This window comes from Pristiophorus japonicus, chromosome 3 (genome assembly GCF_044704955.1).
Source record: "Pristiophorus japonicus isolate sPriJap1 chromosome 3, sPriJap1.hap1, whole genome shotgun sequence".
Taxonomy (NCBI): Eukaryota; Metazoa; Chordata; class Chondrichthyes; family Pristiophoridae; genus Pristiophorus; species Pristiophorus japonicus.
The window spans coordinates 8,991,348-9,017,507 of record NC_091979.1 but is presented as its reverse complement, the minus strand read 5'-3'; the positions used below and the strand labels follow the sequence as shown (position 1 = coordinate 9,017,507).

The 26,160-nt window shown below is 52.0% G+C and overlaps 2 protein-coding genes across 6 annotated transcripts in view; one reads left to right on the top strand and one right to left on the bottom strand.

Annotated features, from left to right (window-relative positions):
* Positions 1–12,773, top strand: part of ankzf1 (ankyrin repeat and zinc finger peptidyl tRNA hydrolase 1) — a 70,528-nt gene extending 57,755 nt beyond the window's left edge. For 2 of the 3 annotated variants that reach the window (XM_070875173.1, XM_070875175.1), the window contains 5 exons: positions 2,825–3,908; positions 5,318–5,429; positions 8,827–8,994; positions 10,323–10,390; positions 12,025–12,773. In XM_070875173.1, the coding sequence (XP_070731274.1) occupies positions 2,825–3,908; positions 5,318–5,429; positions 8,827–8,994; positions 10,323–10,390; positions 12,025–12,136 (1,544 nt within the window). In that variant the 3' untranslated portion in view covers positions 12,137–12,773. The remainder of the gene's footprint in view (positions 1–2,824; positions 3,909–5,317; positions 5,430–8,826; positions 8,995–10,322; positions 10,391–12,024) is intronic. The other variant, XM_070875174.1, reaches the window with a different exon arrangement.
* A 2,097-nt stretch (positions 12,774–14,870) lies between these two features.
* The window catches only part of glb1l (galactosidase, beta 1-like), a 329,883-nt gene continuing 318,593 nt past the window's right edge, over positions 14,871–26,160 (bottom strand). For all 3 annotated transcript variants that reach the window (XM_070875176.1, XM_070875177.1, XM_070875178.1), the window contains 3 exons: positions 25,988–26,119; positions 22,768–22,998; positions 14,871–17,892 (listed from right to left, as the gene is read on the bottom strand). In XM_070875176.1, coding sequence (XP_070731277.1) covers positions 17,698–17,892; positions 22,768–22,998; positions 25,988–26,119 — 558 coding nt within the window. In that variant the 3' untranslated portion in view covers positions 14,871–17,697. The remainder of the gene's footprint in view (positions 17,893–22,767; positions 22,999–25,987; positions 26,120–26,160) is intronic.

Below are 26,160 nucleotides of genomic sequence, written 5' to 3'. Positions count from 1 at the left end.
AGGGAAAGGGTGGGTGGGACTGGTTTGCCGCACGCTCCTTCCGCTGCCTGCCCTTGGTTTCCGCATGCTCTCGGCGATGAGACTCGAGGAGCAAAGGGACGGTTCCTGAATCTAGAGAACGTTGGAACATTATAGTTAGGGCATCTGCAATGTGCTCACCTTGGAAACCATCTGGCCCTGGGGATTTGCCATTCTTCAGTGCCGTTATTTTCATCATTCCTGTTACAGAGGTGAGGAGAAATGTCTTCTCTCAGAGGGTTGTGAATCTGTGGAATTCGCTGCCTCAGAGAGCTGTGGAAGCTGGGACATTGAATACATTTAAGACAGAAATAGACGGTTTCTTAATCGATAAGGGGTTATGGGGAGCGAGCGGGGAAGTGGAGCTGAGTCCATGATCAGATCAGCCATGGTTTTATTGAATGGTGGAGCAGGCTCGAGGGGCCGTATGGCCGACTCCTGCTCCTATTTCTTATGTTCTTATTTTACCTGCGTTACTTTTATTGAGGCCGAGTCCCTGATTCAGTTCTTTGGGATTTCCGGCATGCTATCCTCGTCCACTGTAAATACTGGGCAAATTATTCAGCATGTCCACTATTTCCCCATTGCCTGTGACAATATCGCCGCTTTCAGTGTTTAAGGGGCTAACATTGCTCCTGACTACCCTAATGTAAAACTTCTTCGTGTTGATTTTGATATCCCCTTGCACGTTTCGTTTTGTACTCCCTTGTTGTGCTTTTCCATTCGCCAGGATTTGTGCATTTTTTGCATTTTTGCCCTTCCCTTTAGTTTTATGCGGTCCCTCACCTTTAAAAAGGAGGCAGACAGAAAGCAGGAAACTATAGACCAGTTAGCCTAACATCTGTCGTTGGGAAAATGCTGGAGTCCATTATTAAGGAAGCAGTAGCGGGACATTTGGAAAAGCATGGTTTTATGAAAGGGAAATCATGTTTGACAAATTTGCTGGAGTTCTTTGAGGATGTAATGAGCAGGGTGGATAAGGGGGAACCAGTGGATGTGGTGTATTTGGATTTCCAGAAGCCATTCGATAAGGTGCCACATAAAAGGTTATTAAACAAAATTAGGGCTCATGGGATTGTGGGTAATATATACAAGCATGGGTTGAGGATTGGTTAATGGACAGAAAACAGAGAGTAGGAATAAACGGGTCATTTTGGGGTTGGCAGGCTGTAACTAGTGGGGTACCGTAAGGATCAGTGCTGGGGCCCCAGCTTTTCACAATCTATATCAATGATTTGGATGAGGGGACCAAATGTAATATATCCAAGTTTGCTGATGATACAAAGCTAGGTGGGAATGTAAGTTGTGAGGAGGATGCAAAGAGTCTTCAAGAGGATAGAGACAGGCTCAGTGAGTGGGCAAGAACGTGGCAAATGGAATATAATGTGGAGAAATGTGAAGTTAGCCACTTTGTAGGAAAAATAGAAAAGTAGAGTATTTTTTAAATGGTGAGAGATTGGGAAATGTTGGTGTTCAGAGGGACCTGGGTGTCTTTCTACACAAATCACTGAAAATTAACATGCAGGTACAGCAAGCAATTAAGAAAGCAAATAGTATGTTGGCATGTATTACAAAAGGATTTCAGTAAAGATGACTTACTGCAATTATATAGGGCCCTGGTGAGACCACACCTGGAGTTTTGTGTACAGTTTTGGTCTCCTTACCTAAGGAAGGATATACTTGCCATAGAGGGAGTGCAACGAAGGTTCACCAGACTGATTCCTGGGATGGGGGGATTGTCCTATGAGGAGAGATTGAGTAGACAAGGCCGATATTCTCTAGAGTTTAGAAGAATGAGGTGATCTCATTAAAACATACAAAACTCTTACAGGGGGTGACAGAGTAGATGCAGGGAGGATGTTTCCCCGGGCTGGGGAGTCTAGAAGCAGGGGTCACAGTCTCAGAATAAGGGGTCGGCCATTTAGGACTACGAAGAGGAGAAATGTCTTCACTCAGAGGGTGGTGAATCTTTGGAATTCTCTACCCTAGAGGGCTGTGGAAGTTCAGTCATTGACTAAAGTCAAGGCAGAGATCGATAGATTTTTGGATATTAAGTGAATAGTCGAGGTAGAAGATCAGCCTTGATCTCATTAAACGGCAGAGCAGACTCGAGGGGCCAAATGGCCTACTCCTGCTCCTAATTCTTATGTTGTTAATACCCAGCCTCTGACCCGCTCTTGTAGCCACAGTATTTATGTGGCTGGTCCAGTTAAGTTTCTGGTCAATGGTGACCCCCAGGATGTTGATGGTGGGGGATTCGGCGATGGTAATGCCGCTGAATGTTATGGGGCGGTGGTTAGACTCTCGCTTGTTGTTAGTAATTGCCTGGCACTTGTGTGGCGCAAATGTTACTTGCCACTTATCAGCCCAAGCCTGAATATTGTTCAGGTCTTGCTGCATGTGGGCAGAGACTGCTCCATTATCTGAGGAGTTGTGAATGGCACTGAACACTGTGCAATCATCAGCGAACATCCCCACTTCTGACCTTATGATGGAGGGAAGGTCATTGATGAAGCAGCTGAAGATGGTTGGGCCTAGGACACTGCCCTGAGGAACTCCTGCAGCGATGTCCTGGGGCTGGGATGATTGACCTCCAACCACCACAACCATCTTCCTGTGTGCTCGGTATGACTCCGGCCAGTGGAGAGTTTTCCCCTGATCCCCATTGACTTCAGTTTTACTAGGGCTCCTTGGGGCACTCTCGCTTCAGCTTGGCGCGTTGGATGAGCTGAAATTTGTGGAGGGTGGAGGATGGGAGGCAGGCCAGGCGAGTGCTAGAAGGACAATAAAGCATTATGTTTTTCAGAGACTGAGCGTTATCGAGTGAGGAACGAGCTGTACACCGCCTGCAAGACTGGAGACCTGGAGCATCTGCGCAAGTTGCTATGCAATGTGCTCCTGCTTGGCGTCACGGAGCTTGGCCACTCCGGCCAGACCGAGTCCACCAATCAAGCCGCTGAGAGCGCAGTGGAAACTGACCGGGAGCAAGGGTCGGAAACTGACCGGGAGCAAAGGTCGGAGACCTGCGGCCGAACGGAAGACCCCGATGAGAGCGAGCTGGGCGAGGAGCGCTATACACCGGGCAGTCACAGTGCTGGACCCCCAGGGGAGGGCAGTCACAGTGCTGGACCCCCGGGGGAGGGTGGCTCAGTCTCGGGACCCCCAGGGGAGGGCGGCTCAGTCTCGGGACTCCCGGGGGAGGGTGGCTCAGTTTCGGGACCCCCGGGGGAGGGTGGCTCAGTCTCGGGACCCCTGGGGGAGGGTGGCCCAATCTCGGGATCCCCAGGGGAGGGTGGCTCAGTCTCGGGACCCCCGGGGGAGGGTGGCTCAGTCTCGGGACCCCCAGGGGAGGGTGGCTCAGTCTCGGGACCCCAGGGGGAGGGTGGCTCAGTCTCGGGACCCCCGGGGGAGGGTGGCTCAGTTTCGGGACCCCTGGGGGAGGGTGGCCCGGTCTCGGGACCCGTGGGGGAGGGTGGCCCGGTCTCGGGACACCCGTGGGAGGGCGGCTCAGTCTCGGGACCCCCGGGGGAGGGCGGCTCAGTCTCGGGACCCCCGCGGGAGGGAGGCTCAGTCTCGGGACCCCCGGGGGAGGGTGGCTCAGTCTCGGGACCCCCGGGGGAGGGTGGCTCAGTCTCGGGACTCCCGGGGCAGGGTGGCTCAGTCTCGGGACCCCCGGGGGAGGGCGGCTCAGTCTCGGGACCCCCGGGGGAGGGCGGCTCAGTCTCGGGACCCCCAGGGGAGGGTGGTTCGCGGCCTGGACTGGTCACGGTGGCCATGCTGAGCGCGACCCTGGACGAGACGGGGTACACCCTCCTACACGTGGCCGCTGCTGCTGCCCAGCGAGCTATCCTCCGGCTGTTGATGGATGCAGGCTGCGATCCCTCCGTCAGGTGAGGCTGTCTCCGATCCGCGCTGAACCGTCATAAATCACTGGTTAGGCCCCAGCTGGAGGGTTGTGTCCAATTCTGGTCCCCACACTTTAGGAAGGATGGCACGGCCTCAGAGAGGGTGCAGAGGGGATTTGCTAGAATGGTACCGGGGTGAACACTTCAGTTATGTGAAGAGACTGGAGAAGCTGGGGTTGTACTCCTTGAAGGAGAAAAGGTTAAGGGGAGATTTGATCGAGTTGTTCAAAACCATGAAGGATTTTGATAGAGTAAATAAGGGGAAACTGTTTCCACTGACAGGAAGGTCGGAGGACACAGATTTAAGGTGATTGGCAAAAGAACTGGAGCTGAGATGACAATAGTTTTTACGCAGTGAGTTGTAATTGGGAACACGTTGCCTGCAGCAGATTCAATAGTAACTTTCAAAAGGGAATTGAAGAAATACTTGAATGGGAAATATTTGCAGGACTATGCGGAAAGAGCAGAGAAACGGGACTGCTTGGACAGATGTTGGAGCCGGCACAGACTCGATGGGCAGAATGGCCTCCTCCTGTGCGCTAACCATTCTGTACTGGATGATGCACGAGCAGCCCGATTGTTTGCCAGTGTAGCGCAGAAGGTCCTGACCCACTCTGCTTGCTGAGGTCACTGGGTCCTGGGCCAGGAGTTTCACAGGAGCTGATTCCTCTGGTACCCCACTCTCGTGCTCCATGTGTGAGCCCAGGCGCTGCTGTCGGTACAGTGTTCAGCTTGTACATCCAAGTCAGCTCAACTCAAGCTCCCGCCTGAGCCTGAAGGCCGTGGGTTCAAGCCCCGCTCCAGAGCAGAGCGCCGCACTGTCGGAGGGGCAGTACTGAGGAAGCGCCGCAATGTCGGAGGGGCAGTACTGAAGGAGCGCCGCACTGTCGGAGAGGCAGTACTGAGGGAGCGCCGCACTGTCGGAGGGGCAGTATTGAGGGAGCGCCGCACTGTCGGAGAGGCAGTACTGAGAGAGCGCCGCACTGTCGGAGGGGCAGTACTGATGGAGCGCCGCACTGTCGGAGGGGCAGTACTGAGGGAGCGCCGCACTGTCGGAGGGGCAGTGCTGAGGGAGCGCCGCACTGTCGGAGGGGCAGTACTGAGGGAGCGCCGCAGTGTCGGAGGGGCAGTGCTGAGGGAGCGCCGCACTGTCAGAGGGGCAGTGCTGAGGGAGCGCTGCACTGTCGGAGGGGCAGTGCTGAGGGAGCACCGCACTGTCGGAGGGGCTGTATGAATTCTGAACCATTGATCCAGGGAACTGCCGCCCATTTATGTCATATTTCTGGGAGTCTCTTTACCAGTGTGTGTCTACAGGGCTTCAGTTTGCGAGTGTGTGTTTACAGGGTCTGTGCGAGTGTGTTTACGGGATCTATTTACAAGTGTGTTTTTTACAGGGATAAACGGGGTCAATCACCTTACGCTGTCTCTGCTGACAAGCAGACAAGGAACGAGTTTCGCCGATACATGGCGGACCACCCAGGGAGGTACGACTACACAAAAGCACAGGTAAAAGCAAAGAAGCCACGAAAACATCAACCTTGGACTGATTCCCATCACCAGAGTGCTGCACAGAGCAGGTTGAGGGAGAGGTCGGCAGTGCTGGGTGCTCGGGTGCTGCGGGGAACCAATCAGTAGCCGGCGGAGGGCCGGAGGGGGAGAGCGGGAGTGGGACCGATGGGGGGGGGGGGGGAGAAGTGGGATGGGAATTGGGGGAGCCGGGGTTGGGGGGGCAGTGGGAGAGGGGCCCTGGGGGTGAGGGGGGCGGAGGGGGCACAGGAGGGGCAGTACTCCACACCTGGAGTATTGTGTACAGTTTTGGTCTCCTAACCTGAGGAAGGACATTCTTGCTATTGAGGGAGTGCAGCGAAGGTTCACCAGACTGATTCCCGGGATGGCGGGACTGACCTATCAAGAAAGACTGGATCAACTGGGCTTGTATTCACTGGAGTTCAGAAGAATGAGAGGGGACCTCATAGAAACATATAAAATTCTGACGGGGTTAGACAGGTTAGATGCAGGAAGAATGTTCCCAATGTTGGGGAAGTCCAGAACCAGGGGTCACAGTCTAAGGATAAGGGGTAAGCCATTTAGGACCGAGATGCGGAGGAACTTCTTCACCCAGAGAGTGGTGAACCTGTGGAATTCTCTACCACAGAAAGTTGTTGAGGCCAATTCACTAAATATATTCAAAAAGGAGTTAGATGAGGTCCTTATTGCTAGGGGGATCAAGGGGTATGGCGAGAAAGCAGGAATGGGGTACTGAAGTTGAATGTTCAGCCATGAACTCATTGAATGGCGGTGCAGGCTAGAAGGGCCGAATGGCCTACTCCTGCACCTATTTTCTATGTTTCTATGTTTCTATGAGAGGGACCAATGGGGAATAACGGGATGGGATGTGGGGGAGCTGGGGTGGGGGGGGTGCAGTAGGATAGGGAGTTCTGGCTATAGGAATGGAGCAAATGAGGGTAGTCCAATGGAACTGGACATTTGGGGGGGGGGGGGGGCAGGGGAGTCGCATACCCAGTGAACTGTGATTATATAATGGAGAGTGGAGGGTTATACCCAGTAACACTGTTATTATATTGGGGGGGGGGGGCGGGGGTTGAACATAGAATTAAATAAATTTACAGCACGGAAGGAGGCCATTTCGGCCCATTGTGTCCGCGCCGGCCGACCAAGAGCTACCCAGCCTAATCCCACTTTCTAGCTCTAGATCCGTAGCCCTGTAGGTTACGGCACTTCAGGTGCACATCCAAGTACTTTTTAAATGTGGTGAGGGTTTCTGCCTCTACCACCCTTTCAGGCAGTGAGTTCCAGACCCCCATCACCCTCTGGGTGAAAACATTTCCCCTTGTATCTCCTCTATACCTCCAACCAAATACTTTGAATCTATCACCCCTGGTTGTTGACCCCTCTTCCAGAGGAAACAGGTCCTTCCTATCCACTCTATCCAGGCCCCTCATAATTTTATACACCTCAATCAGGTCTCCCCTCAGCTTCCTCTGTTCCAAAGAAAACAGACCCAACACCTCCAATCTTTTCTTATAGCCCAAAATTCTCCAGTCCAGGCAACATCCTCGTAAATCTCCTCTGTACCCTCTCCAGTGCAATCACATCTTTCCTGCAATGTGGTGACCAGAACTGCACGCAGTACTCCAGCTGTGGCCTAACCAGTGTTTTATACAGTTCAAACATAACCCCCTGCTCTTGTATTCCCTGCCTCAACTAATAAAGGCAAGTATTCCACATGCCTTCTTAACCACCTTATCTACCTGGCCTGCTACCTTCAGGGATCTGTGGACCTGCACTCCCAGGTCCCTCTGTTCCTCTACACTTCTCAGTGTCCTACCATTTAATGTGTATTCCCTTGCCTTGTTAGCCCTCCCCAAATGCATTACCTCACACTTATCCGAATTGAATTCCATTTGTCACTGATCTGCCCACCTGACCAGTTCATCGATATCTTCCTGCCGTCTACAGCTTTCTTCTTCATTATCAACCACACAGCCTATTTTAGTTTCATCTGCAAACTTCTTAATCATGCTCCCAACATTCAAGTCCAAGTCATTGATATACACCACAAAAAGCAAGGGACCCAGCACTGAGCCCTGCAGAATCCCACTGGAAACAGCCTTCCAGTCACAAAAACACCCATCAACCATTACCCTTTGCTCCCTGCCTCTGAGCCAATTTTGGATCCAACTTGTCACTTAGCCCTGGATCCCATGGGCCTTAACCTTCGTGACCAGTCCGCCAATGGGGACCTTATCAAGGCCTTGCTAAAATCCACATACACTACATCATATACACTATCCTCATCGACCCTCCTTCTTACCTCCTCGATAAATTCAATCAAGTTAGTCAGACACGACCTTCCCTTGACAAATCCGTGCTGACTGTCCTTGATTAATCCATATCTTTCTAAATGAAGAGATATGGAACACTTGCCTTTATTAGTTGAGGCATGGAATACAAGAGCAAAGACGTTCTGCTTTAAATCTTGTCCCTCAGGATTTTTCGTATAATTTTCCCACCACTGAGGTTAGACTGACTGGCCTTTAATTACTCGGTCTATCCCTTTCTCCCTTTATACCCAGTAACTGTTATTATATCGGGGGGTTATACCCAGTAACTGTGTGTTATTATCTGGGGGTTATACCCAGTAACCGTGTGTTATTATCTGGGGGTTATACCCAGTAACTGTGTGTTATTATCTGGGGTTATACCCAGTAACTGTGTGTTATTATCTGGGGGTTAGTTATACCCAGTAACTGTGTGTTATTATCTGGGGGTTATACCCAGTAACTGTGTTATCTGAGGTTATTCCCAGTAACTGTGTGTTATTATATGGGGGAGGGTTATACCCAGTAACTGTGTGTTATTATCTGGGGGTTGGTTATACCCAGTAACTGTGTTATTATCTCGGTGGTTATACCCAGTAACCGTGTGTTATTATCTGGGGGTTATACCCAGTAACTGTGTGTTATTATCTGGGGGTTGGTTATACCCAGTAACTGTGTTATTACCTAGGGGGTTATACCCAGTAACTGTGTTATTATCTGGGGTTATTCCCAGTAACTGTGTGTTATATAGGGGGAGGGTTATACCCAGTAACTGTGTGTTATTATCTGGGGGTTGGTTATACCCAGTAACCGTGTGTTATTATCTGAGGGTTATACCCAGTAACTGTGTTATTATCTGGGGGTTGGTTATACCCAGTAACTGTGTGTTATTATCTAGGGGGTTATACCCAGTAACTGTGTGTTATTATCTGGGGGTTGGTTATACCCAGTAACTGTGTGTTATTATCTGGGGGTTGGTTATACCCAGTAACTCTGTGTTATTATCTGAGGGTTGGTTATACCCAGTAACACTGTTTTCTGGGGTCATGGTTTTTCTGCAGATTTCTGCTCCCTTAACCTCTGAAATCGAGTCGGAAAAAGCGGAGAAGAAACGAGCTCAGAAAGCGGCGAAGAAACTGAGGGAGAAAGAACAGAAGAAACAAAAACAGCGATTGGAAGAGGAGGAGATTGAGAGGAAAAGATACTCGGCCATGAGTGAGAGAGAGAAGGTAGGAGGGCAGTAAGGTCGGGGGGGGGGAGTGAGTGAGAGAGAGGTGGGGAGTGAGTGAGGGAGGGGGGAGTGAGTGGGGGGAGGTGGAGATTGAGTGAGGGAGAGAAGGTAGGAGGGGGAGTGAGGGAGGGGAGAGTGAAAGAGAAGGTGGGAGGGGGAGGGAGTGAGTGAGAGATAAGGTGGGGGGAAGTGAGTGAGAGAAGGTAGGAGGGGGGAGTGAGAGAGAGAAGGTAGGAGGGGGGGTGAGGGAGGGGGGAGTGAGTGAGAGAAGGTAGGAGGGGGAATGAGTGAGAGAGATAAGGTGGGGTGGGGGGGGAAGTGAGTGAGAGAGAGAAGGTAGGAGGGCAGTGAAGGATGGGGGAGAGTGAAAGAGAGAAAGTAGGAGGGGTGACTGAGAGAGAAGGTGGGGGGGGTGAGGGAGGGGGAGGGAGTGAGTGAGAGAGAGAAGGTAGGAGGGCAGTGAGGGAGGGAGGGGGAGTGAGAGGAGAGGGAGGAGTGAGGGGGAGAGAGATGGGGAAGCGGAGTGAGGAGGAGAGGGGGGAAGGGGGCAGGAGTAGTGAGGTAGAGAGAAAAGTGGAGGGGGGAGTGAGGGATGGGGGAGTGAGTGAGAGAGAAAAGGTAGGAGGGAGTGTGGGGGATGGGGCGAGTGAGGGATGGTGGGTGAGTGAATGTGAGAGAGAAGGTAGCAGGGCAGTGAGGGAGGGGGGAGTGAGTGAGAAGGTAGGAGGGGGGGAATGAGGGAGTGAATGAGAGAAGGTAGGAGGGGAGTGAGAGAGAGAAGGGGAGGTGGGTGAGTCAGGGGGGAATGAGAGAGAGGAGGGGGAGTGAGGTAGAGTGTGAGGGGGGAGGGGGGAGTGAGGTAGAGTGTGAGGGGGGAGGGGGAAGTGAGGTAGAGTGTGAGGGGGGAGTGAGGTAGAGTGTGAGGGGGGAGGGGGGAGTGAGGTAGAGTGTGAGGGGGGAGGGGGGAGTGAGGTAGAGTGTGAGGGGGGAGTGAGGTAGAGTGTGAGGGGGGAGGGAGGGACTGGGGGAGAGGGGGGAGTGAGGGAGAGATGAATCGCACAGGGCAGGATGATCTGATGCTCCATCCCCAGTCTGGGCCGAGTGGTGACTCTCTGCTCAGACCCTGAAACTGGCCTCGACCCCGTCTCTGATCCGTGTCCACTGTCCGACTCGGACCAGGTGAGGACGGGATGCGGTCTGGCAGGGAGGGAGCGGGGCGGTGGGGGGGGTGAAGGCTCGCAGCCCACAGAGCGTGGAGCCGAGGGATTGCGGAGACTAACAATGTCAGGGTGCTGAGTGATTCACGATCACACTGCTTTCTTCCAGCGGGCTCTGGCTGCAGAGAAACGCTTTGCCCAACAGTTGGTCAACAACGGTACGAGCCGTGACATCAGGTAATGAGAACCCCGTTATTCTATATATATACCCCCCCCCCCCCGAACCCCTCGATTAGATCCCAGCCTGTAACTCACTCCCGGGTATCTGTTATTCTATATATAAACTCCCGAACCCCTCGATTAGATTCCAGCCTGTAACTCACTCCCGGGTATCTGTTATTCTATATATAAACCCCCCGAACCCCTCGATTAGTTTGCAGCCTGTAACTCACTCCCGGGTATCTGTTATTCTATATATAAACCCCCCGAACCCCTCGATTAGATTCCAGCCTGTAACTCACTCCCGGGTATCTGTTATTCTATATATAAACCTCCTGAACCCCTCGATTAGATTCCAGTCTGTAACTCACTCCTGGGTATCTGTTATTCTATATATAAACCCCCTGAACCCCTCGATTAGATTCCAGCCTGTAACTCACTCCCGGGTATCCGTTATTCTATATATAAACCCCCCCGAACCCCTCGATTAGATTCCAGCCTGTAACTCACTTCTGGGTATCCGTTATTCTATATATAAACCCCCCCGAACCCCTCGATTAGATTCCAGCCTGTAACTCACTCCCGGGTATCTGTTATTCTATATTTCAACCTCCCGAACCCCTCGATTAGATTCCAGCCTGTAACTCACTTCCGGGTATCCGTTATTCTATATATAAACCCCCCTGAACCCCTCGATTAGATTCCAGCCTGTAACTCACTTCTGGGTATCTGTTGTTCTATATTTCAACCTCCCGAACCCCTCGATTAGATTCCAGTCTGTAACTCACTCCCGGGTATCCGTTATTCTATATATAAACCCCCCCGAACCCCTCGATTAGATTCCAGCCTGTAACTCACTCCCAGGTGTCCATTATTCTATGTATAAACCCCCGAACCCCTCGATTGGATCCCAGCCTGTAACTCACTTCCGGGTATCCGTTATTCTATATATATAACCCCCCCCACCCCCCGAACCCCTCGATTAGATTCCAGCCTGTAACTCACTCCCGGGTATCTGTTGTTCTATATTTAAACCCCGGAACCCCTCGATTAGATTCTGGCCTGTAACTCACTCCCGGGTATCTGTTGTTCTATATATAAACCCCCGAACCCCTCGATTAGATTCCAGCCTGTAACTCACTCCCGGGTATCTGTTATTCTATATATAAACCCCGAACCCCTCGATTAGATTCTGGCCTGTAACTCACTCCCGGGTATCTGTTATTCTATATATAAACTCCCGAACCCCTCGATTAGATTCCAGCCTGTAACTCACTCCCGGGTATCTGTTATTCTATATATAAACCCCCCGAACCCCTCGATTAGATTCTGGCCTGTAACTCACTCCCGGGTATCCGTTATTCTATATATAAACCCCCCCGAACCCCTCGATTAGATTCTGGCCTGTAACTCACTCCCGGGTATCTGTTGTTCTATATATAAACCCCCATGAATCCCTCCATTAACCTCAGCCTCTAACTCAGACCTGGGTCATTTCAGCGAGGGGTTTGTTGGAGGGATGAAGTGATGTTGGTGAGGGAAGGGCGATGCAGCGGCTGTGAGGGGTGGGTGTTTGCGGATTGCTGTTTGTGGTGAGCTGGGCTGCTGGGCAGTGTGGCAGTGACTGGATTGTTGCTGCTTCCTCTCGGCAGGCGCTGCTGGCTGTGTGGACAAGCTTTGGACAGAGTCCCCTTCGAGTACCTGGATTACACCTTTTGCACCACTCACTGCCTTCAGGAGCACAGGAAACAACAGAGGCCGTGAGAGACTCGCTGGAAACCGATCACTGGAGGGAGAGAGGGAGAACTGCCGCCTGTGTCTGATGGACCGCCACGTGTGACCGACAGACGGCCAAAGTGCCCGACACAGCAGGAGGCCGCAGGGTCCAGCGTCACACTGACCTCAGCCCCTTGGGGAGGGGGGAATCTTCCCGAGCTGCTCTTGTCCACCAACGGCATCGGGGGAAAGACCGAGCCCCCCCCCCCCCCACAACACACACAGCAGGGAGGGCCCAGCCTGTACCGAGTGAGCTGGTCTCACCCACACTCTGGCACGCAGTCACATTTGTTGTAGGGAAACGGGGCAATGTGGAGATCTCAGCCACAGAGCTTTGTGGGGGAGCGGCAGACCCCCGACACCACCCCCACCAGCCTGACCCCCCGACCCCCCCCCCCCGGCCAAGAGTCAGTCAGCTGCTCCTTCCCTCGCACACACAGTGCTGATCAGTGGAAGTAGCGCGACCCATTGCTGGTGATTGGGGGCAGGAGTAGGGCAGTGGCTCACACTCCGATTCTCCCGCACACAGCAGTGTCCCTGACTGTGTTACCTGGAGTGTGTCTGCGATGGGGTATTTACCAGAGGTTTGCTGTGATTCAACATTTAATAAAAAGACACGAGTGAATGCTGGAGTGGAGCCTTGCGTTTCTGTTGCTGTAATGACCCTCTCGCCCCTCCCAGTGTATCCTCACACACGGAAATCCCAGCACCACCTCTCCTGCAAACGCCTTGATCCAATCAAACAAACACTCACATTTGTCATGTAGGAATAGTATAGTGTTTAGGTTACTGGACTAATAATCCAGAGACATGAGTTCAAATCAAATGAGGAATTTAAATTCAGTTAATTATATAAATCTAAAATAAAAGCTTTTATCAGTGGTGCCCATGAAACTATTGGATTGACATAACAACCCGTCGGGTTCACTAATGTCCTTTAGGGAAGGAAATCTGCCGTCCTTACCCGGTCTGGCCTATATGTGACTCCAGACCCACAGCAATGTGGTTGACTCTTACCTGTCCTCTGAAATGGCCCGGCAAGTCATTCAATTGTAACAAACTACTGTGAAAAACAGTAAGAATAAAACCGATTGGACCACCCGGCATCAACCTCGACACCAGCTTCGAACGGCACACCCAGCCCAGTCGACCCTCCAACATCCTCCTCACCAACATCTGGGGACTTGTGCTAAACTTGGGAGAGCTGTCCCACAGACTGGTCAAGCAACAGCCTGACACAGTCATACTCACAGAATCATACCTTTCAGCCAATGTCCCACCGGCAGGACAGACCCACCCGAGGTGGTGGCTCAGTGGTGTACAGGCGGGAGGGAGTGGCCCTGGGAGTCCTCAACATTGACTCTGGATCCCATGAAGTCTCATGGCTTTAGGTCCAGCCTGGGCAAGGAAACCTCCTGCTGATTACCACCTACCGCCCTCCCTCAGCTGATCAATCAGTACTCCCTCCATGGTGAACACCACTTGGAAGAAGCACTGAGGGTAGCAAGGGCACAGAGTGTACTCTGGGTGGGGAACTTTAATGTCCTCCCCCCGACCCCCGTGGCCCGACCAACATCCCTCCCACCTCCCTCCATCGGCCCAGGCAAAGACGTTCCTAAATCTGGAAATATCCGGAATGGCTTCGGTCCCGAGGTTTCCAGATTCCAGATGTCACACACTAATATATTCGTACGGATAGAGGATTGGCTAACTAACAGAAAACAGAGAGTCGGGCTAAATGGCAAACAGTAACTAGTGGGGTGCCGCAGGGATCAGTGCTGGGTCCTCAACTATTTACAATCTATATTAATGACTTGGATGAAGGGACCGAGTGTAATGTAGCCAAGTTTGCTGATGATACAAAGGTGGATGGGAAAGCAAATTGTGAGGAGGACACAAAAAAATCTGCAAAAGGATGTAGACAGGCTCAGTGATTGGGCAAAAATTTGGCCGATGGAGTATAATGTAGGAAAATGTGAGGTTATCCACTTTGGCAGAAAAAATAGAAAAGCAAATTATAATTTAAATGGAGAAAAATTGCAAAGTGCTGCAGTACAGATACTGGGGGTCCTTGTGCATGAAACACAAAAAGTTAGTACGCAGGTACAGCAAGTGATCAGGAAGGCCAATGGAATGTTGGCCTTTATTACAAGGGGGGGGTTAGAGTATAAAAGAAGAGAAGTCCTGCTACAACTGTACAGGGTATTGGTGAGGCCACACCTGGAGTACTGCGTACAGTTTTGGTCTCTGTATTTAAGGAAGGATATATTTGCATTGGAGGCTGTTCAGAGAAGGTTCACTCGGTTGATTCCGGAGATGAGGGGGTTGATTTATGAGGAAAGGTTGAGGGAGTTGGGCCTCTACTCATTGTAGTACTTCATTCCCCAGAAATAAATCGAGCTCTGTTTCCCCCTTTGGACCAGCAACAGGCTGCCCTAGAAAGCTCCTGGGCACATTTGGCAACATGCTCCCCACTTTGCCCATCTGCATAACCTTTATTCCGAGTATGTCGAGGCTATGTCTGCCCTCAGGCGAACGAGCAGGGGAGTTCTCCCCAGTGTTCTGGGGCCAATATTTATCCCTCAAGCAAGTTCACTCAAAAAAAAATCACATTATCTGCTCAGTATCACGTTGCTGTTTGTGGGAGCTTGCTGTGCGCAATATGGCTGCTGCGTTTCCTACATTACAACAGTGACCACACTTCAAAAAGCGTTTGGGCCGTCTGGAGTTTCGGACAGGCGCTGTAAGAGTTTAATTTAATAAAGTTGCCTTCATTGTGCTGGTTATTTACTGAAACTTATACAATACAAGGGAGATCACATGACACCATCTTCCTTTTGTGATTGGTCTGTAATTAAGTCATCAATGCATGTCTAATGACAGGAGTGTACCAGGAGACAGGGGTTTGTGCGGGGGTTGGTCAGTCCCGAGGTCTGTCGAAGGGTCACAGTAAACCAGAACCCCACACCATCACGGTAACTCCTTCCTCACACCTTACGGCAAGCTCCAGATACTCGGTGCCTGGGGACCAAGGCTGAGGGACTGAGCCCCACAGACAGGGAACATCCCAGACTCTATCCCCCCTCTCTGCTCATCTCAGGCAGGATTACAATGCTGCTGCAATTAGCTTTGCATTCGGAGATGCCGGGCCGATCCGTGCTCCTGTTCACTGTCCAGAGACTCCATGTGGGCGAGGCTAGGCTCCGCTTTGATGGGCAAACTCCTCGCCCCAAGCAGACCCACACTGGAGGAGTTGATTCGGCAAGCTAACAGAAGATAGTCAAGTGTGTGTGGGACTGTATCCCAGAGAGAGTCGGTGTGTGTGGGACCCGTATCCCAGTGAGAGTCAGTGTGTGTGGGACTGTACCCCAGTGAGAGTCAGTGTGTGTGGGACTGTACCCCATTGAGAGTCAGTGTGTGTGGGACAGTATCCCAGAGAGTCGGTGTGTGTGGGACCCGTACCCCAGTGAGAGACAGTGTGTGTGGGACTGTATCCCAGTGAGAGTCAGTGTGTGTGGGACCCGTACCCCAGTGAGAGTCAGTGTGTGTGGGACTGTATCCCAGAGAGTCGGTGTGTGTGGGACTGTACCCCAGTGAGAGTCAGTGTGTGGGACCCATACCCCAGTGAGAGACAGTGTGTGTGGGACTGTATCCCAGAGAGTCGGTGTGTGTGGGACCCGTACCCCAGTGAGAGTCAGTGTGTGTGGGACTGTATCCCAGTGAGAGTCAGTGTGTGTGATACCCATAACCCAGTGAGAGTCAGTGTGTGTGGGACTGTACCCCAGTGAGTCAGTGTGTGGGACTGTACCCCAGTGAGAGTCAGTGTGTGTGGGACTGTACCCCAGTGAGTCAGTGTGTGTGGGACTGTACCCTAGTGAGAGTCAGTGTATGTGGGACCCGTACCCCAGTGAGAGTCAGTGTGTGTGGGACTGTACCCCAGTGAGAGTCAGTGTGTGTAGGACCCGTACCCCAGTGAGAGTCAGTGTGTGTGGGACTGTACCCCAGTGAGAGTCGGTGTGTGTGGGACCCGTACCCCAGTGAGAGTCAGTGTGTGTGTGGGACACGTACCCCAGTGAGAGTCAGTGTGTGCGACTGTACCCCAGTCAGAGTCAGTGTGTGTGGGACCCATACCCCATTGAGAGACAGTGTGTGTGGGACTGTACCCCAGTGAGAGTCAGTGTGTGTGGGACTGTACCCCAGTGAGAGTCAGTGTGTGTGGGACTGTACCCCAGTGAGAGTCAGTGTGTGTGGGACCCGTACCCCAGTGAGAGACAATGTGTGTGGGACTGTACCGCAGTGAGAGTCAGTGTGTGTGTGGGACCCGTACCCCAGTGAGAGTCAGTGTGTGTGTGGGACCCGTACCCCAGTGAGAGTCAGTGTGTGCGACTGTACCCCAGTCAGAGTCAGTGTGTGTGGAACTGTACCCCAGTGAGAGTCAGTGTGTGTGGGACTGTACCCCAGTGAGAGTCAGTGTGTGTGGGACTGTACCCCAGTGAGAGTCAGTGTGTGGGGGGCTGTAACCCAGTGAGAGTCAGTATGTGTGGGACTGTACCCCAGTGAGAGTCAGTGTGTGTGGGACTGTACCCCAGTGAGAGTCAGTGTGTGTGGGGCTGTACCCCAGTGAGAGTCAGTGTGTGTGGGGCTGTACCCCAGTGAGAGTCAGTATGTGTGGGACTGTACCCCAGTGAGAGTCAGTGTGTGTGGGACTGTACCTCAGTGAGAGTCAGTGTGTGGGGGGCTGTAACCCAGTGAGAGTCAGTATGTGTGGGACTGTACCCCAGTGAGAGTCAGTGTGTGTGGGACTGTACCCCAGTGAGAGTCAGTGTGTGTGGGGCTGTAACCCAGTGAGAGTCAGTGTGTGTGGAACTGTACCCCAGTGAGAGTCAGTGTGTGTGGGACTGTACCCCAGTGAGAGTCAGTGTGTGTGGGACTGTACCCCAGTGAGAGTCAGTGTGTGTGGGACTGTACCACAGTGAGAGTCAGTGTGTGTGGAACTGTACCCCAGTGAGAGTCAGTGTGTGTGGGACTGTACCCCAGTGAGAGTCAGTGTGTGTGGAACTGTACCCCAGTGAGAGTCAGTGTGTGTGGGGCTGTAACCCAGTGAGAGTCTGTGCCTGCGGACTATTGCTAGAATCTATTCCTTGCACTCTGTCCTCTGTGTAATTCCAGTATGGAACTGTCTGGGCATCGAAAGAAAATGCTGCATCAGAAACCTGCTTTAAAAATGATTTACAAAATTTGTATCTTTGGAAAGAGTTCGAGCTCAGGCCGAACTCTGCAATCAGATTGACTTCCCCGAGTGGAGTCGGCACATTTGTGTACCTGCTCTGCCCCTGGACTGGCCCCGCCCCAGTCATTGCTGTGCAGACCCAATCGTAAGCTGCATGCCGCTCCACACTGTCGCTTTATCAGCCGCTCGATTACAATTCAATCGTTGCTCTGTGTCCTCGTGTTTAGCATGTGTAAATATTGGCAGTGGGGCTGAGAGATTAACTGTTGCTCCAGCTGAACAGATGGCAAGCCTAGAGAACTATACGGCAACTGCCCCCTTAGGTCTTCAACGTCAGGACCGCGTGATCCAGAAATATCACGGCAGGATTCCCAGGCCCTCTCTCCAACTCCAGCACTGTCACGTTGTTGGCGGAGCTGTCGCTCAGAAAGCTCTTGGGCACATACAGCGTCTGCTGGGGTCCTCGCTCCGGCCAATAACGCCCCACGTTAAAACCATTGATCCAGACCTGACCCTAAAAAGGAGATCGGAGAGTGAGACACCAGACACAGTCAGCTCAAAATCCCAGGCACGGGGGAGGGGGAGGGGAGGTGAGCGTGAGGACAGGTAGGGAGTGACGGCAGGGGGGGGGGGGTTGAGGTGTGGAGTGGCCGGGGTGGGAGGGGTGGAGGGGTTTGGGGGGCGGGGGAGGGGAGCGGTAGTGACAGGGGAGGGGTTGGGGTGCGGAGTGGTGGGGGTGGGGAAGTGATGGGAGGGGTTTGGGGGGCGGGGGAGGGGAGCGGTAGTGACGGGGGAGGGGTTGAGGTGCGGGGTGGAGGGGTTTGGGGGGCGGGGGAGGGGAGCGGTAGTGACGGGAGGGGTTGAGGTGCGGAGTGGTGGGGGTGGGGAAGTGATGGGAGGGGTTTGGGGGGCGGGGGAGGGGAGCGGTAGTGACAGGGGAGGGGTTGGGGTGCGGAGTGGCCGGGATGGGGGTGGGGGGGGGAAGTGATGGGAGGGGTTTGGGGGGCGGGGGAGGGGAGCGGTAGTGACAGGGGAGGGGTTGGAGTGCGGAGTGGCAGGAAGGGAGTTACAGAATCACAGGGGCTGAAATTGCCCCTTTCTATAAGAGCCGGTCGGTAAGGACTCGCTGCTTTGTCAGCGTGGAGAGGCCACCATTTTGAAAGTTGCCCACCATTATTTTTTGCAGCGGTGTATGGGACCGCCCCGGTCACCTTCCCGCCCCCTCGGGAAACTGCCCCGCGGGAACGAATCAGCCGCCAGGCACACCCGACAGCTTTCCCCGGCGGGAAGCTTCATGTGGCTGGGCAGGGCGCACTGCCACAACCGCCATTTATTTTAATTGACGGCCGACTCCGGTCAGCCCGACAATGGTGGCTACGGAATCGGCCGCGCCATCAACAGGCAGCCCGCACCCCCTCTGGCCCGGCCAAAAACCCTCCCTGGTGGCCCAGTGGGTGCAACTAAAGTGGCTGCAGAGCTCGCAGCGGCCCTCCCCTTTAACTGACGGGGAGGGACATCGCGACATAACGCTTCCGGCCTGCTGCAAAAAAAAAATAAAGAGCTGAATTTCGCCAAATTCTCCGCACATCCCTCCTAAAGTGCGGTGCCCAGAATTGGACACAATACTCCAGCTGAAATCGAACCAGTGTTTTATACAGGTTCATTATAACTTCCTTGCTTTTGTACTCTATGGCTCTATTCATGAAGCCTCACTTTATGAAGCCCAGGATCCCGTAAGCTTTTATAACCGCTTTCTCAACCTGCCCTGCCCTCTTCAATGATTTATGCCCATATACCCGCAGGTCTCTCTGTTCATGCACCTCCCTTTTGGATTGTATCCTTTAGTTGATATTGTCTCTCCTCATTCTTTTGACCAAAATATATCACTCTGCACTTTTCTGTGTTAAATTTCATCTGCCATGTGTCTGCCCATTCCACTGGCCAGTCTATGTCTTCCTGAAGTCTGTGCCTCTCCTCCTCATTGTTCACTATACTTTCAAGTTTAGTGTCATCTGCAAAGTTTGAAATTGTGCCCTGTACACCCAAGTCCAAGTCATTAATATATATCCAGAAAAGCAGTGGTCCCAGTACCGGCCCCTGGGGAACACCACTGTATACCTTCCTGCAGTCCGAGAAACAACCGTTCCCCACTACTCTCTGTTTCCTGTCACTGAGCCAATTCCCTAAGCATGCTGCCACTGTCCCTTTAATTCCACGGGATTCAACTTTACTGGCAAGCCTATTATATGGCACTTTATCAAACACCTCTTGGAAATCCATGTACACCACATCAACCGCATTACCCTCATCAACCCTCTGTTACCTCATCAAAAAGCAATCAGGTGAACACGTTTTGCCTTTAACAAATCCGTGTTGACTTTCCTTAATTAATCCACCCTTGTCCAACTGACTTAATTTTGTTCCCAATTACTGTTTCGAAAAGCTTCCCCACTACCGAGATTAAACTGACTGGCCTGCAGTTGTTGGGTTTATCCTTACAGCCTTTTTTGAACAAGGGTGTTACATTTGCAATTCTCCAGTCCCCGGGCACCACCCCTGTATCGAAGGAGGATTGGAAGATTAAAGTTAGTGCCTCTGCGATTTCCAATTTACTTCCCTCAGCATTCTAGGATGCATCCCATCCGGTCCTGGTGACTTATCTACTTTAAGTTCAGCCAGCCTCTCTAATACCTCATCTTTATCAATGCTGATCCCATTCAGTATCTCCCCTACCTACTCCTTCACTATGTCCATGACAGCATTGTCTTCTTTGGTGAAGACAGATGCAAAGTATTCATTTAGTACCTCAGCCATACCCTCTGTCTCCATGCGTAGGTCTCCTTTTTGGTCCCAAATCGGCCCCACCCCTCTGACTATTTATATGTCTTTAGTTAGCTGCCATCCTATCCTCTCTTTGCCCCTCTTATTTCTTTTTCACCTTCTCTGAACTTTCTACATTTAGCCTGAATCTCAGATATATTCTCAGCTTGACTGTCATACACGCTCTTTTACTGCTTCATCAGTGGGTAACACACTCGCCTGTGAGTCAGAAGGTTGTGGGTTCAAGTCCCACTCCAGGAACTTAAGCACAAAACATCTAGACTGCAGTGAAGTACTGAGGGAGTGCCGCACTGTCGGAGGGGCAGTACTGAGGGAGCGCCGCACTGTCGGAGGGGCAGTACAGAAGGAGTGCCGCACTGTTGGAGAGGCAGTACTGAAGGAGCGCCGCACTGTCGGAGGGGCAGTAGTGAGGGAGCGCTGCAATATCGGAGGGAGTGCCGCACTGTCGGAGGGGCAGTGCTGAGGGAGTGCCGCACTGTTGGAGGGGCAGTGCTGAGGGAGAGCCGCACTGTCGGAGGGGCAGTACTGAGGGAGCGCCGCACTGTCGTAGGGGCAGTAGTGACGGAGCGCTGCAATATCAGAGTTAGAGCCGCACTGTCGGAGGGGCAGTGCTGAGGGAGAGCCGCACTGTCGGAGGGGCAGTAGTGAGGGAGAGCCGCACTGTCGGAGGGGCAGTACTGAGGGAGCGCCGCTCTGTCGGAGGGGCAGTACTGAGGGAGAGCCGCACTGTCGGAGGGGCAGTAGTGACGGAGCGCTGCACTATCGGAGGGAGAGCCGCACTGTCGGAGGGAGAGCTGCACTGTCGGAGGGGCAGTACTGAGGGAGCGCCGCACTGTCGGAGGGAGCGCCGCTCTGTCGGAGGGGCAGTACTGAGGGAGCGCCGCACTGTCGGAGGGGCAGTACTGAGGGAGCGCCGCACTGTCGGAGGGGCAGTGCTGAGGGAGAGCCGCACTGTCGGAGGGGCAGTGCTGAGGGAGCGCCGCACTGTCGGAGGGGCAGTAGTGAGGGAGAGCCGCGCTGTCTGAAGGGCAGTACTGAGGGACATAAAAACAGATTATTTGGTCATTAACACATTGCTATTTGTGGGAGCTTGCTGTGCGCAAATTCGCTGCTGCATTTCCCACATTACAACAGTGACTCCACTCCAAATTGCTTCATTGGCTGTAAAATACTTTGAGACATCTGTTGGCCATGAAAGGCGCTATATAAATGCAAGTCTTTCTTTCATCTTACTCTATCTCTTTCGTCGTCCATGGAGCTCTGTCTTTAATTACCAGCCTTTCCCCTTCATGGGAATGTACCCTAACTATTTCCTCTTTAAAGGCAGCCCATTGTTCCATCAGTTTTGCCTGAAAATCTTTGATTCCAATTTACCCGGGTCAGATCCATTCTCATTCCACTGAAATTTACCTTCCTCCAATTAAGTATTTTTACTCTAGATTGCTCCCTGCTAATCTAAACCTTGTGATACTATGATCGCTGTTCCCTAAATGTTCCCCTGCTGACACTTGACCCACCTCATTCCGTAGAACCAGATCCAGCAATGCCTCCTCCCTCATTGGGACCTCGGAGTGCAATGGCACCTCTGTTATTTCTTACCAAATAGATTCCGTCCTTGACCCCTCCAGGACATTCGTCTCTCCAGCTCTGCAACATTCTCCTTCACCAGTACTGCCACACCACCTCCAGTCTTTCCTTCCCCATCTTTCCCGAACACCCTATATCCAGGAATATCTTGTACCCAATCCTTCCCTGTTTTGAGCCAGGTCTTCGTTATCGCCACAACATCATATTCCCATGGGGCTATTTGTGCCTGCAGCTCACCAACCTTGTTTATCATGCTTCGTACATTCACATACATACACTGTAAACCTACCTTAGACCATCCTGTATCTCTCTTAGTCTGACCCCACCTAATCCCACACTATTTCTTGCTTTAGTGCTATCTATCTTTCCCAATCCGGTGTACCCTTTCTCCTTTCTAATGCTACATCCTGGTACCCAACCTGCCAACTGGGGGTGGGGTTGTGGAGGGAGAGAAAGAGGGGGGGGGAAGGAAAGAGGGGGGGGGGGAAAGAGGGGGGAGAGAAGTTTGGGGTACGGAGAGGCGGGGAGAGTTGGGGTGCGGGGAGAATGTGTGGGGAGAGGGTTGGGGTAGGAGGAGAGGTGTGGGGAAGGGGAGAGGGTGAGGTTGGGGGAAAGGGGAGAGGGTGGGGTTGGGGGGAAGGGGAGAGGGTGGGGTTAGAGGGAAGGGGAGAGGGTGGGGTTGGAGGGAAGGGGAGAGGGTGGGGAAGGGGAGAGGGTGGGGTTGTGGGGAAGGGGAGAGGGTGGGGTTGGGGGAAAGGGGAGAGGGTGGGGTTGGAGGGAAGGGGAGAGGGTGGGGTTGGAGGGAAGGGGAGAGGGTGGGGTTGGAGGGAAGGGGAGAGGGTGGGGTTGGGGGGGAGAGGGTGGGGTTGGGGGGAAGGGGAGAGGTTGGGGGGGAGGGGAGAACGTGCGGAGGGGGTAATGGTGGGGCAGGGTGTTTACAGCTCCTGTAATCCGGACTCACCTTGGCCCAGTCCTGCAGCGTGATGTAGGTGTCCTGAGGCTTCGGCGAGTCGAAGGATCCATAGTAAAAGGTGGGGCCATGAGCAGGGGGCGGGGGCAGAGCTGATGCTGGAGGCTGGGCCGGAGCTACCGAGTGTGGCCAGCCCCTCCCAATGACATCATCGATGGCCAAGGAGAACATGGCCCACGTAGTGAGGTCGGTGGTGGCAAGTGATAGGTTCCTGACCAGGCCCTGGAAAGAGAAAGAGAGAGACAGGCAGTGATAGCAGTGACACTGGGCCGGGCAGCCCAACCCCAGGCACCCACCGGGCCACTCCCAGGCTTACCAAAGGGACACAGGGTCTCCGTCAATCTTCTGCTCCATTGAAACCTGCTGACCCTGAGATAATGGGAAAAAGTCACTGGTGGGCGTAGTCTATAGGCCCCCTAACAATAGCAACTCTTGGTCGGAGCATAAACCAGGAAATAGTGGGGGCTTGTAAAAAGGGAACAGCAATAATCATGGGTGATTTTAACCTCCATATTGATTGAACAAATCAAATTGGTCGAGGTCGGATTAATAAACAATCTCCTCGTCAAGGATCCCCTCGGAATGAGTGATCATAGCATGGTTGAATTTCAAATTCAGATGGAGGGTGAGAAAGTTGGATCTCTAACCAGCGTACTAAACTTAAATAAAGGAGACTATGAAGGTATGAGGGCAGAGTTGGCTAAAGTGGACTGGGAAAATAGATTAAAGTGTAGGACGGTTGATGAACAGTGGTGTACATTTAAAGAGGTTTTTCACAACTCTCAGGAAAAATATATTCCAGTGAGGCGGAAAGGGTGCAAGGGAAAAGATAGCCATCCGTGGCTAACTAAAGAAATAAAGGACGGTATCCAATTAAAAACAAGGGCATACAAAGTGGCCAAAACTAGTGGGAGCACAGAAGATTGGGAAGCTTTTAAAAGCCAGCAAAGAATGACTAAAAAAATGATTAAGGGAAGATAGAATATGAAAGTAAACTAGCACAAAATATAAAAACAGATAGTAAGAATTTCTATAGGTATATAAAAAGGAAAAGAGTGGCTAAAGTAAATGTTGGTCCCTTAGAGGACGAGACCGGGGAATTAGTGATGGGGAACATGGAGATGGCAGAAACTCTGAACAAATATTTAGTATCAATCTTTACAGTAGAGGACACTAACAATATCCCAACAGTGGATAGTCAAGGGGCTATAGGCGGGGAGGAACTTAACACAATCACAATCACTAAGGAGGTGGGACTCAGTAAGATAATGGGACTAAAGGCAGATAAATCCCTGGACCTGATGGCTTACATCCTAGGGTCTTAAGAGAAGTGGCTGCAGGGATTGTGGATGCATTGGTTGTAATTTACCAAAATTCCCTGGATTCTGGGGAGGTCCCAGCGGATTGGAAAACTGGAAATGTAACGCCCCTATTCAAAAAAGGAGGCAGACAAAAAGCAGGAAACTATAGACCAGTTAGCCTAACATCTGTGGTTGGGAAAATGTTGGAGCCCATTATTAAAGAAGCAGTAGCAGGACATTTGGAAAAGCAAAATTCGGTCAGTCAGAGTCAGCATGGATTTATGAAGGGGAAATCATGTTTGACAAATTTGCTGGAATTCTTTGAGGATGTAAAAAACAGGGTGGATAAAGGGGAACCAGTGGATGTGGTGTATTTGGACTTCCAGAAGGCATTTGACAAGGTGCCACACAAAAGGTTTACTGCACAAGATAAAAGTTCACGAGGTTGGGGGTAATATATTAGCATGGATAGAGGATTGGCTGACAAACAGAAAACAAGAGAGTCGGGATAAATGGTCCATTCTCTGGTTGGCAATCAGTAATGAGTGGGGTGCTGCAGGGATCAGTGCTGGAACCCCAACTATTTACAATCTATATTAGAGGGGACTGAGTGTAATGTAGCCAAGTTTGCTGGTGATACAAAGATGGGAGGAAGGGTTAATGTGTGAGGAGGACATAAAGAGGCTGCAAAAGGACATAGACAGGCTAAGTGAGTGGGCAAGAATTTGGCAGATGGAGTATAATGTTGGAAAGTGTGAGGTCATGCACTTTGGCAGAAAAAAATCAAAGAGCAAGTTATTATTTAAATGGAGAAAGATTGCAAAGTGCTGCAGTACAGCGGGACCTGGGGGTACTTGTGCATGAAACACAAAAGGTTAGTATGCAGGTACAGCAAGTGATCAGGAAGGCCAATGGAATCCTGGCCTTTATTGCAAAGGTGATGGAGTATAAAAGCAGGGCAGTCTTGTTACAGCTGTACAAGGTATTGGTGAGGCCACACCTGGAATACTGCGTGCAGTTTCTATATTTACGAAAGGATATACTCGCTGTGGAGGCAGTTCAGAGAATGTTCACGAGGTTGATTCCGGGGATGAGGGGGTTGACTTATGAAGAAAGGTTGAGTAGGTTGGGCCTCTACTCATTGGAATTCAGAAGAATGAGAGGTGATCTTATCGAAACGTATAAGATCATGAGGGGGGTTGACAAGGTTGATGCAGGGAGGATGTTTCCTCTGATAGGGGAAACTAGAACTAGAGGGCATAACCTTAGGATAAGGGGCCGTCCATTTAAAACTGAGATGAGAAATTTATTTTCTCAGAGGGTTGTGAATCTGCAATTCGCTGCCTCAGAGAGCTGTGGAATCTGGGATATTGAATAAATTTAAGACAGAAATAGACAGTTTCATAAACGATAAGGGAATAAGGGGTTATGGGGAGCGGGCGGGGAAGTGGACCCGAGTCCATGATCGGATCAGCCATGACCGTATTAAATAGCGGAGCAGGCTCAAGGGGCCTTATGGCCTACTCCTGCTCCTATTTCTTATGTTATGTTCTTTTAATGCCCTGTCCAAGCTGATGCTGAGCCCCACACACAGAGCAGGAAAGGCCCAGGCTCCAACCCCGGCCTGTGGTACTGAGCCCCACTCAGAGTCGATCACCGAGGGCTCCTGCTCACTGACCGATATCTAACCATCGCCCCCCCACTAGAAAACAGTGGGCTTAACTGCGATGCCCTGCACAGTTGGATAGCACGTCTCACTCACAAATGGGTAAATGGTGCCTCTGGACCTATGCCCCAGCGACAACCCTGCCAAAACCTCAGGGGTCAGGACCAGACCTGCCTCCCACACTCGCCCCCATCCCAGGCTCCAGATGCTGCATGCATCCCACAGTCTCTGTCCACACCTTTACCTTGGGGTCCAGCAGGCAGCTTCCAAAGTTGACACGTCCCATGTTCTCGACCAGAATGTCCAACACATCGCCTTTACAGCCCGTGATGTTCAACGCGAGGATATTGTCGCGCTCCAACAACCCTCGGTACACCTGCAACAGGTTAGCAAACATCACTCATCCCATTATCACTG